The sequence below is a fragment of the Ornithorhynchus anatinus genome, chromosome X1 (genome assembly GCF_004115215.2).
Source record: "Ornithorhynchus anatinus isolate Pmale09 chromosome X1, mOrnAna1.pri.v4, whole genome shotgun sequence".
NCBI classification, from domain to species: domain Eukaryota; kingdom Metazoa; phylum Chordata; class Mammalia; order Monotremata; family Ornithorhynchidae; genus Ornithorhynchus; species Ornithorhynchus anatinus.
Genome location: NC_041749.1, coordinates 66,009,777 through 66,022,614, shown reverse-complemented (window position 1 = coordinate 66,022,614; position 12,838 = coordinate 66,009,777). Strand labels below are relative to the sequence as shown.

At 34.9% G+C, this 12,838-nt stretch overlaps 1 protein-coding gene across 17 annotated transcripts in view; it reads right to left on the bottom strand.

Annotated features, from left to right (window-relative positions):
• The window catches only part of CADPS (calcium dependent secretion activator), a 495,043-nt gene that overhangs the window by 95,051 nt on the left and 387,154 nt on the right, over window positions 1–12,838 (bottom strand). For 11 of the 17 annotated variants that reach the window (XM_029051421.2, XM_029051416.2, XM_029051413.2 and 8 more), the window contains 4 exons: window positions 10,468–10,574; window positions 9,293–9,301; window positions 3,406–3,562; window positions 2,604–2,745 (listed from right to left, as the gene is read on the bottom strand). In XM_029051421.2, coding sequence (XP_028907254.1) covers window positions 2,604–2,745; window positions 3,406–3,562; window positions 9,293–9,301; window positions 10,468–10,574 — 415 coding nt within the window. The remainder of the gene's footprint in view (window positions 1–2,603; window positions 2,746–3,405; window positions 3,563–9,292; window positions 9,302–10,467; window positions 10,575–12,838) is intronic. The other 6 variants (XM_029051412.2, XM_029051418.2, XM_029051423.2 and 3 more) reach the window with 1 other exon arrangement.

Genomic DNA, 12,838 nt, shown 5'->3' with positions numbered 1-12,838 from the left:
CAAAGCTGTTCTGTGCCATCCATATTCTATTTATGAATCAGAGGCATAGCCTTTGCTAATAAAAATGCACATACTTTCATGAAATAATTCATCTAATTCATCAAATTGGCACTTTCAGACATCCCAGTATACTCTGAAGCACAGGTGCTAGCTATTTAGCAAGTATAGAATAGGCTGTAATTAACTGAATAAAATAATGAAATCATTATTCAATGATGAAAAATATCTACTTGATAACCAATTTTTGAAGAAAACATTATTTTCCAACTATCTATACAAGTTCTTCTTTAAAACAACAAACACCCTTAATCTAATTTAAGTACACTATAAAACTTATTTGGAGTTGCAAATATGCTGCAGTTAAATCATCTGCAAACATCACTTGTAACAGAAACAAGTAAAAGAATAGAAACTATCCATACACACATAGGTTTGTATAGTAAGAGTAGCAATACAACAATCTTTAGAGATCATTTATAACCCTGTAATTAGTTATAAGATGTTAATACCATTCACTTTAACCTTTTCATTTTTTGTGATATGTTCAAATACAAACTAATATTTGATGTTTTTAAACTTTTATTAAAAAAAAAGAATTGTAAATATGTTTTTATCAAGGTACTTAATTTCATCTCTTTGTGTTAAAAACCTATCTTCAGAGATCATTACAAACCAGAGAAACACAATCCACCAATGTTTCAGGCCCTTTGGGATTCATGCCACTGTCTATAACCTGATCTCTTTGGGGTTAAGTCTGCTGATGTGTCTCTTATTTGACAAGTTTATTTAGGGTAAATGTGATTTACTCATCTCCATAGAAAAGTTCTGAAACATATGCTTCTGAAAGGCACAAATATTTTTAGTTTCATGTTCAAATCAATGAATATTGGATTTAGACCCACTTTTGACCATTTTTGTCCTTGCATTATTGGGCCCCTGAGCTTGATTGGCACAATTTCTAGCTCATGCAGCCTGTCATCTCTTCATTATAAAAAGAAATGATGCATAATTTGATACAAAAATCACTTAGAATAATGTAGTTAAAAGCAAAGGTATTTAGTTTTAAGTTCAGCATTGTGTTCCTGCAAGGACCTTTTGAATTTTTAAAGTGGGCTAATTTTAGATAACATCTCTTCCCTGTGGTGTTTCACTTTTTTCCTGATCTAGAGGTCTTTTTTAACACCTCCAGCTTCAACCCCCTTCCCTTTCACCCCTCCCACTTCCCTTCACCTCTGTTGTGGCAACAGGAGCAGTGAATCAGAGAAAAAGGAAAAGATATTACAAAATATCTCCAAGGAAAAGGTAGATTTGCAATTTTGGTGGAAGGTCATAAATAGACTCCTAAAGGTTGGGCAAAGAAGCTGACCACATATAAGTGCCGTCAATCGATCAATCAGGTGTGTGTATTGTTATCAGGGTATTGTTGTGGACTCTGGGTAGGACTAGTGGTTCACAAGTCTCCACATACACTGTGATTATTTGCACAAAGCTATCCCTGCCGATTTCTTTGGTACTTTGCTTTGCCCTATGCAGTCTGGGCTCAAAAATGAACATTTCCACTGTTAAAATACATTATAAAACAATGTGGCATAGTGGATAGAGCATAGTGTACAAACCCTGGCTCCACAACTGCCTGCTGTGTGACCTTGGGCATGTCACTTAACTTCTCTGTGCCTCAGTTTCCTCAATTGCTTAATGGGGATTCAATATGTGTTTTCCCTCCTATGCAGACTGTGATCTGCATATGGAACAGGGACTGTATCCAGCCTGATTAACTTGTATCTACCCCAGCAGTTAGAACAGTGCTTCTTGACACATAATAAGTGCTTAACAAATATCACTAAAAACAAAACAACAACAAAAACCTTGTCCTAAGCAGACTTGCACTCTTTCTGTACTCTGTAGACCAAATTTTGAAACAAATATCAAAACAATTAAACTGAGATCATTTCCCATACAGTGTAAATTTCCATTACTTTGGCATTGAATTACACAGGATGAGGCACTAGTTTGTTTTTTCGACACCAGGTGGGTATTCCAAACTGGAAAAGATCTTTCTGGACATGAATTGCAAAACCAGGACCCAGTTATTTCCTCAAATACCTGTACCTATCCAATCCTCTGGCAGTCTTCTTAAAACCAACTGATTTCTAGAAGAGGTAGTAGATAGTAAAATCTCTTTATTCATATGAAATATTAGAAAAAGAGAAATACTACTGGAATGACACAAGGCATACTAACATACTGTAAACCAAGCAAACTTTACTTATAGCAACAAAAGACTGAATTAGAACTTTCCTAAGGCATAAGTCAAAACGCACTCTACAACGGTAAACACTTGGAAGCCCAAAAGGAATAAAATTGCTTTAGGATTATTTCTGTTGCCAAATCACACTTCTTAATGAAACTGGTGTTGGGCAGTAAAGCATAAAGCATTCAAAACCACTGAGGAAAAAAAAACCTTATATTTTTAACACAGAACTAGGAAATATAAGGTGTGCCTTTATGTTTAAGGCACTTTCAAAAAGGATTTCTAATCCATCTTGGCCTGACTCTCCAACCAATGCACCCAAACTCCGATTGTATCAAAGAGATTTCCTTACTTTACTGGCTCCCATGACTCCCGCTCAAAGCCCCTGTGAATTGACTGTGCAATTGAGGACTCCATCAGATCGACATATCTAACAACAAGTGGAGCAAACAGGTCTTGAAGATGTTTGTGAAATTTTCCATTGCATAAGTTATCTAGAATAGATAAATAAAAGTATAGTAAGAATTCAAGTTAGATTTTATTCCACCCACAGAGACACAGTTTTGTACAGTAAATATTCTGCCTCCAGTAAGCAAAAAAGTACCACTCTAAAATCCACTTGCAAGGTAAAATTAAGATGCTTACCTATTTGCATGATTTTTTAGCAAAAGTGATCAAAATATTGTTATAATATACAATGAAAACCCACACTATTTTCAAATTTTCTCCATTAAATTATGCCAATATTCACAGACAAAAGAAATCATTTGTATATTAACCTCCATATTCTTTGAGCTATCAGTGTGTTATATGTGAATATCAGTAGTCTTCTGAAGGTTGATTTTTCAATTTTAAACTATTTTTCCAACAGAGGAAAATTTTTATGAAATCATATTAATTTTTATTAATGCAAGGATGTGAAATTAATTATGTTTATTTTATGACTCTTTGTTTTGGGGAGGATTGTCTTGTAACTGAAATTTTATAATCCGGAGGAAAAGGCATATACCATTGGGATGGTGGAAAGAACAAAGGCATTTAAAGACATCTTCATCCAATTCTGCTGTAGTTTTGGCTTTGGCATAAATTGGCTACAAAAGTCCAGTTGATAACTGTTGCACTAGGGAAGTTGAAAAGTAAAAGACAATACATACAGTCACTGCGAAGGAAATCGTTTAGGAGCTGAAATAGTGGAAAGCTGTCCCATGTGTCTGGGGGTTGCACCTCCAATGCTGCATCCATATCCACAGCAAACAATGACAGGAATGTTTCGGCATGTTCCACCATTAAGTCTGACCACCATGCAAAGGCCTTTAAATTTGGCAGAAAAACAATAAAACAAAGAGATAATTAATTAGTTCTAAGATCGCCACAGTCAACCAAAGTTGCACAGTCAATAAAGCCCTCACTGTGCATCCGATGTATCATTATTTTTATTGTAAAGAGAACAGTGTTTGAACATGACGGTAAGGTGTACAGACAAATAGCATGAATGCACTACCTATCTTAATTCAGAAATGTCTTGGAGAAGCCTATTTGGAACTCTCAGGACAGAGTATGAGGTTCTAAAGTGAGTAATGGAACTCCTGTTCAATTTACAATAACTCAATTAATCGTGAGTCATGCAATTTACCAATGTAATTGCCCTCTTGTTCTAAAATATTGAAATTTGGGAGTTTCTTCACTGGGTTTGTGGGTTTTCTATTGTTCAGTGGGATTGAATTTTAGCTATTATTGTTCATCTTGAGCATTTACTAGTCTGACACTTAATTATCCTACAATTCTCACAGAAACTCATTTATACGGTTTACTACCAAATGAAATTATTTCTGGTATTTCCAAGAGGAAAGTACCAAGTCATGTTCAATATTTCCTGAGATTTTATACAAAGCTTTGTGTCAAAATGTCTTTAAGCAGGATCTTCAATTTTCAGTCTGCTCTGCAAATACTTCAGACTAATGTTAAAAAACATCAAAAGAAGATTAAGACTTACTTTGCCAGGGCAGAATATACATGTAATTTGAAAACCAAAGAATTTCAGTGAAGTAACTCATTTTCATGCACACAGGTCCTTGAAATTGCTGTGCAAGGGTTTCTGGGAGTGATATTCACATCATACATGACTAGATGTGAATGTGCGTAAAAGGCATGCATGTAAGTTTAATAATTGTTTCTGGAAGGGAACATGCAGTATGAGTGAGTGGTGTTATCACTGGACCTTGAGCGCTACTACTTTTGATGTGATAGAGGAAAAAACAAAAACACTCCACTGGTTTAGAGCACTTGTGTTAGAAACACTACCAAGGATATTCACTGGAAGGTTATGAGATTTGATATATGAAAATGAATTGAGAATAATTACATAAAATACAGAGGTTGCATGATGGAAAAGCCCTTTTTAAAAATACTGGAAGTAGGGATTATTCCAACAGGCACTAAAAAACAGAACTTTTCCCCTCCATAAGATGTATTTATTTATTTTTCCTCAACTAATGGCCACTTCACAAATTCCACATTAACATTTTTTATGGTATTTGTTAATACACTTACTATGTGCCAGGCTACTGTACTAAGCACTGGGGTAGACAAAAGATAATCAAGTTAGACACAGTCCCTGTACCACAAGGGGCTCACAGTTTTAATCCCATTTTATAGATGCGGTAATTGAGGCACAGAAAAGTTAAGTGACTTGCCCAAGGTCACATAGAAGATGTGGCAGAGCTAGAATTAGAAACCAGATCTAATGAACTGTTTTACTGGGGCAGTGTGGTTGGCTGGAGATATGTACATGTACAAGTACATGTACCTCTAGCTTCTATTTTCATGTACTAAAGATGGAATATAGCCTAAATCCCAGGGCTATCCTCCCTGGATATACTTAATACATCCTCCTGGCGAAAGCCAATGACTACCCAAATTTAGACAATTTGTGCTAATCCAACCAGCACATGCCAATCAAAAGATCCACATTACAAAGACTAAGACAATCTTAGTATGAGGTCTGATTTAGGGGGATCCCTCCCAAAAGCAAATATTTCAAGGACATCTCAAGTATTAGAGCTGGCATGTATTTTCCACTATGTTTTGTCAGACTCCTCTAGTACCCTCTCATGATCAAGAGAATAAGTGAAATCAACAAGTGAAATAGGATTTTGTTTTACAGTGGAAAAATCACTTTCTGAACTCAGTGCTTCTTAGTGTTTTCCCTAATTAGTGGGTTGCTCATCAGTTTTCAATTATGCACCAGGTGGAAAGGGACAGGTGGGGGCATTTTCTTTCATGTGCTGGAGAAAGATGAACCCGTTGCCTTCATTTAATTAGCAAAACTCTCCCTGTAGAAAAGCTACTCAATGGGACTGAATTAGGCCCTTTTAGAAGTTAGCTTCTTTTAGATCTCTAGGGTGCCATTAGGTAAAGTTCTTCTTCAGTGAATTAACTGATACCTCAATGGCCCAGGAGATCTGTGTACAGCTTCTACATTGAGAAGAACTTACAAGTTGGGAGATTTGGCTTAATCAATGTTAAATGATGACAATACTTATATTCTATGTATAATATCTTTCCTTCAGCTTATTAAACCATTTATTAAATTGTTACTGATTGTAGGTGTAGTAAGAATCAATTGCCACAATTTGAAATGTAGAACAGGGTTTGGATCAGGCATATCTAAGGAATCTTTTCTGTAGGCATGCACAGAAACTGAATTCCAGTGTCCGTATTAATGGAGAAGGTGAAACACACATAGTAGATGTTCACACACTTTCAAAAACAAAGACAGGGGCAGGAAAGCAAACATCTAGGCTGGAGGAGGGGTCTCCCTGTCCTTGTCCTAAACTCTAGATTGTAAGCTCACTGTGGGCAGGGACCGTATCTACAAATTCTGTTAGGTTGTACTTTCCTAAGCATCAAGTACAGTGGTCTGCATACAAATGCTCAACAAATACAATTTATTGGTCATTACCTCTAAATAACTGCTCAGGGCCCTCAAAGTTGACTATCTAGGACAATATACTCTATTTTATGATATAAAGCACTTACTATGTGTCAGACACTGTACTAAATGCAGAGGTAGGTAAAAAATAACCTGGTTGGACATAGTCCATGTCCACATGGGGCTCACAGACTTTATCCTCATTTTACAGATGAGGTAATTGAAGCCCAGAGAAGTTAAGTGGCTTGCCCAAGGTCACACAGCAGACAAGTGTCAGATCCAGGCTTAGAACCCAGGTCCTCTGACTCCCAGGCAATGCTTTTCCCTCTAGGCCATGCTGCTTCTCATTGAGGAATCATACCCTCCACTGTCCTGATCCAGGAAATAAATTCAGGATTTGACAGTTTAAGGATTATTTTCTATACCAAAAAATGCTCTGGGCATATACCAAAGGATCTCATAGTGTTTTTTTGTTTTGTTTTTGTCTTTTGAGAATTTGTAAAGAAGAGGCAGGGAGGAGATTCTAAGTTGTCAAAGTAGGAGGGTGATTTGCTATTTAGATTTTGAGCATGAACCTAATAAATTTTTGAGGGTCTAGAGGAGAGGGAAACAAGTCCATCTGATCCCTGCATTCCATGAGAAAGAAAAAGAAGCATCTATTACATGAAATTGAACCAAGAAATATGTGACTAGTGCTGGCAAATGTTCAGGCATTTTACTTTTCCTTGGACCTGTCAAACCCTACTCTCATAAGTCTAAACTTGATTACAGCCATGTTGATTCTTTGAAATTACAGCATCAGTCCTCAGAACTCTCCTTAGAGGTAGTGACATTTAACTTTGACTTTCAGTACTTACCTGTTTCTTTTTACCATTCAAAGGAAAGGGAGTGTTCTTTTTAGTCAAACATACCCACACATTCTGTATTGTACTGAATGCATTGTATTAAACATCCTGCATTGTATATCTTGCACACACGATCACATGTATATATGTATCCCTTTATGTTCCTAAATACATATATACATATACATACATATACATAGAGAGAGATTTCAAAAGTGAAGCAACACTACAAGATGGTGAATTTTTTATGACATCTATTACCACTTAGGCACTAGGAGCAGAATCAAATGAAGAGGAAAGTTAAAAAACAAATGTGAGAACAAATTAAGCTAACATTATTATGTAGATGAGTGTAAACTGTTAGCTGATTAGAAAATTTTCTAATGTGACATTATAAGATATTTTTGGCAAATTTTCATCCCATTTTTTAATGTTTGGTACCACATGTTATCCTTGCAGAAATTCTCCAAAAGATTCAGCATATTTTTTGATAATTCACTGCCTAACTGAATAATTGACAATTTTCCAGGGAGCATATTAGAGATTATGGTCCCACAGGAGATATAACCGTTGATTCAATCCACATGGGAGTGAAATATTTGTTACGACTTTGTGGAGCTTGGATGCTGTGACCTTACATATACTTTGTCCATATTTAGTTCAGTCCTAAAAATTCAGCTGTATAATTCAAGCCAAAGTATGTAATTAGGTCTCATTTTTTTTTTTGATAATGTGAGTGTGTAGAAATGTCAAGACTCCTGACAAGTGGCCACCTTTGAAGCAGTGACTAGGAAGGAAAGAACAGCTGCTTTCCATGGTTTCTTCCTCAATTTGAAATTAATTCTCCAGAATTTCCCCCATGGAATCACTAGCTCATGGGAATCCATGAGGAGAATCACAAAGAATTAACTTTTAAATTGGAAAAAATAGCATAAAGCCACAATTTCTATTAGTCCTCTCCTCTGCCAAAGTTTGCTGAGTTTGCTGCTGCTCCGGGACTCCCTGAGTGACAGTTGGATCCATGGTGTGGGCTTGTGTGGTTTTTATCAGAAAATAATCTCATTAAACCAAACATTTCTCTGCTATTGACATTAACTTGTGTACCAATGTCATCTCTGTCACTTTCAGATGAATTAATAAGAAATTACCTGAAGCATTTAACTCTGTAAAATAACATCTACAATGGCAAGATAATTTTACTGTAATATCAAAAATGTGCCAAAAAATACATTTTATAATGACAGTTACTGTTCTAGCATACCGTAGCAATTAAAAATGCTTTAAAAATCAATACTTAAGCATACAAGATTTTCTCTAGTACTTCTTTTAGGTAAAATTGAATAACTTTGCAAAGTGTCACTGTATATTTAATATGCTGCACAGAAACTCAGAAAATAAACTGTCGATAGCCCTCATGTATACTAGTACTTTCCTTTTCTGTTACATTAAAAAACCCCCACCAAATTATGAGAATAGCATGGCTGTCATTTATGCATTCACTTTTTAATCTTTTCTTGTACTTTGGGAAAAGTCGTAGAAGTCCCAAAACCACTGTCCCCTACATCCTTCTAGAAAACTTCTCATTGTACCTGAAAGAACACACTCACCAATATAATTCCACTGTGTGGTAAATACAGAAATATCTTCACAGTGAAAAGATTTCCACCATCCCTTTAGCTATGGAGTGTCCAGAAAAGCAGTGTTGATTTTGCTCCACTTCCTTGGCACCACTCAGACATGCCAGTGTATGAGTTATGAGGCCACTTCTCAAACCCAAAGGAATCTTACACTCTCCAACCAGGGGTTTTATGAAAATATTTACCACTCTCTCTATATATAAATACTGTATATATATAATTCACATGGAGACATTATTAGAGAAGGTTAGTATCATTATAGCTAGGTATTGGTTATTAAGTTCTCTATTCATTTGACTATTAAAGGTAAGTGCAAACTAATGAAGGTAATAACAGGCTGAGGAAAGATTCTAGGCAGGAAGGGTTGTGTTGGGATGTAACTGCAGTGCTTGTTAAATATATTGATTGCTTCATGCATAGACTAGGTGATAAGCCCACATTTGCCCTTCTGTGGAGGGAAACCAATTCCACAAGCAGTCCTTCTGGAGTTGCTGTTACATTCCTTGGGTCAAAGTTACAAAGCCAGGAGCACCCAGGTAAATAAATTCCCCTTAGAAAACATGGCATTGAAAGGGCATGCACAGAATATGACAGGAGGTGACTCATTTCATTCAATTTAGTCACATACCTCTTTCCCCTGCCAGGATCATCCAAGATTGAATGAACAGTAGAAAAACAGGGAGGAAATTTAAATATGCAATCAGGCATTAGTTGGGACTGGTGGATTTATGGTGTATTAGCTATAAGTTAATTGTACTGTCAATTCATTAAACGTTGGAATTATCTTTTTTTTAGGTGACTGTGAAATTATTTTATTGAACATCTTTAATGCAATAAATCTAAATGTGAAGGAAAAGAGAGAATGATGAGTGTGTTGAGCAATATGAAAACTAAAAACAGATCATTATTAAATGTGAGTTTTAAAATGAACAGTTATACAACAGTTTGAACAAAGGATTTGGAAATATATTGAGGGCTTTACAGGTTTAAGAATTTAAATGAGAACTGGAATTTATTTATAAGCACATTTAAAATTATTATTTTGGCAGTATGCTAAAAGAGTTGTTAGATTTATTTTGATTCATGTTGGAATACCTACAAATACAGAAACACAGATTACTTTGCTTCCATCATTGCATTATTAACTCAAATTAAATATAAAGCAAATGCAGACTCTAATGTCTACCAGACTTTAGTGTCTGCTTCACTTTAAAATGTCTTCTTTCTTCCCCATTAGGCTGTAAGCTCCTCAAGGACAGGAATCTAATCTTTTATTTTTGTATGTTCCCCATGGACCTAATTCAGTGCTCTGCACACAGTCAAAACTCAAATACTGCTGATACTGACAGTGTAAAGTAGCAAAGCTGAGTTCAAGCAGCAATTTGGGCAAGATTTCTTAGTTTCCACATTCACATAAAAAAAAGTGTTAAGGCACAAAAGATCAAAAATATTTTATGTTTTTGATTAACAACTGCATAACAATAACTCAATATGAGTTGGATGATTATTCACTAAATTGGACTCACCTTGTTACAACTGTAGCTACAAATCTGAAAACTTCGATTGAAATGGAATTGTGAACAACAAATTTTTAGAAATAAACAAAGGCACTCTTTTTCCCTCCCCAAACATCAAAGACTTTTTCCTAGCAGTACTCAAGGTGAATAAGTTATATAAAAACAAATGTGAAGAAGAATTGCCCTGTTCAAGATTTGGTTCAATGAATGTAGAATCAAATATTCAATCTCATGAAGGTTTCTCCCAAAACTCTGCAAATAGAAACTTTCCAACACTACTTCTCACCTCTGCATGATGCTCTTCATTTTGCTGTAGAACTTCAATGACTAGTTCTGCAAGACGTATTGTATCTTCTAGCTTTTTGGCAGGAGTGATTAAGCGGCCTACATTTTCTGTAGTACAAGAATTTGAATTAAATTCAGCAAAAATGCCAGCCTAGTTATGTGGCCATTAGATCTAGTGGATAAGAAATCCAAGAAAAATTATCGACTTTTAAAAAACTTTTCATGCAAACGTTAAATGCTAGATAATTAGTAGTGAGCAAACCATGACACCACTTTTATTATTATGCTATGAAAAGACAGTGCTCCAGCTTTACATTTACAAATAATATTGCATTAAATATACTATTTACCATTTCAAATTTTGTAATACTTGGGTTCACTAAATCAATTTCCTAAGGACAGCATCTACTAACATATCAACGAACACTACTATCTAGGTTGTACATAAGTGCTTAAAATGATGAATTGTGTTTACATGCATATAATTGTTTGATGATCCTGGAGAAGCAGTATGCCTTGTTAGAATCCTTCTTCCAGTGTTGGTGTATATGTGTGTGTGTGTGTGTGTGTGTGTGTACACGTATATGTGTGTGTCACCCTGGGAGTTACAATGAGTCGGACAGGATTTACTAGCCTTGTAACAAAAAGGGGAGATTGCTACTAGCCTGATAGTCTGCCCAACTGATACCTGAGATTTTATAGGCCAGTAAGGATAATCACAAGCATGCTTACATTCTTAACATAAACTAAGCTTATAGTGAAACAATGGCACTCTGTGGTAAAATGAAAACAAAATTTCCAGGACCAAACTGAAGACTATGATCCTCAGCAGATATATCACCATCAAATCCATAATAAATTTATATATAAAGCTAAGTGGAATTGGTATGTGAACCAATAGTTTGTGGAATTGGTATGTGAACCAATAGTTTCATTAAAATGTAGAAGGCAATCAAAACAGGGAGCATCTGTAATCTAAATAAATATATGTGAGGGGACTTGGCGATAATAGACAAAATGATTATTGTGGATTCAGGGTTTACTGGTCTGTTGATTCTTTTACATTTGTTGTAATCATTTCATTTGCTGCTTGTAAGATCTTTTGGAACATATTGCATATGTATATATGTTATGGGTAATATGCTTTGGGTGAGATATTTGAATATTGATTAGCAAGTGTACACATTTTCTTTCCTGAATAGTCGGTATATCAATATTCAAATTCCACACCTTATACATATTATCTGTCACACACACACATACACACACCAGAACACACATTTATACTTAGTAATCAACAGGATAGGCCTGTGCATTAATAAACATATTTTATGAATCACTACTTATACATCTTTGAAATATCTCAAAATCATGGATTCTTCTAAAAGTTAATTATGGGTGCTCAAATAATATTACTTCTTCACTTCACTTGGATTTGAATCTACCTTTTAAAGTGAATGAATTCAATGACATTTTTCCAGTTATTTACAATATATAATCATTTTTGATATTTTGAGATATCTGAGATGCTTTAAGTAGCTGGAACATTAATTAGATTTGCATTTATGTGCAGTGCTTTTTGTTGACTATATGCAATATATTCAGTAGATATGCAACAAATATATTGCTAACATATATATGTATATAAATACACCCTCACAATACCCTTTGTGAATTTGTGCATTATATACTCATATATGTGTTTTTCTGGAGATAGATACAGATGAGTAAGTTTAATAATACTTTGGTGATATTTTGCAATTCTTAAATTTTACATGTCACTGAAAAAACCAGATGACTAATACTGATTCTGAATCTACAGCTTTCAATCTATTTATTGCAGGACCCAAATTTTCATTTATGATTAATTGCCTGTTTTCCATAATTAATGCAATAGAAAATAATCTGAAGGATTTTAAAATGCAATTACAGGTTTATTTTTTGTTTTTTTCCATTTGGCCAGTGTGCATCTTTGTGATTATGTGACAAATAAATTACTTGAGGTGATACAGACCTAAGAATGACTTTAGAAAGATGCTGTCTTTAAAGGAACTACTGTGTATATAATCCGGGAGAGAAAAAATTGGTATTTAGGCTTAGAACTTTTTTAATGCATTTGAACTGCTAGATTTGACATATTGATATATGCTAGAACAGACTAGACTAATAGCTGGAGCACTGAAAGTTAAATAAAAAAGAGACAATATACTCTTAAAACACTGCATAAACAATATAAGTTCAAACATTTTTAAAGTTATCATGCAAAATGTTATGCAACAACAATGTTATTTTGTGCTGACATTGATATTTGAAAATGTGGCATATGTCAGACATTGCTAGACAAAAAATGTGGACATTTTGAAGTACTATCT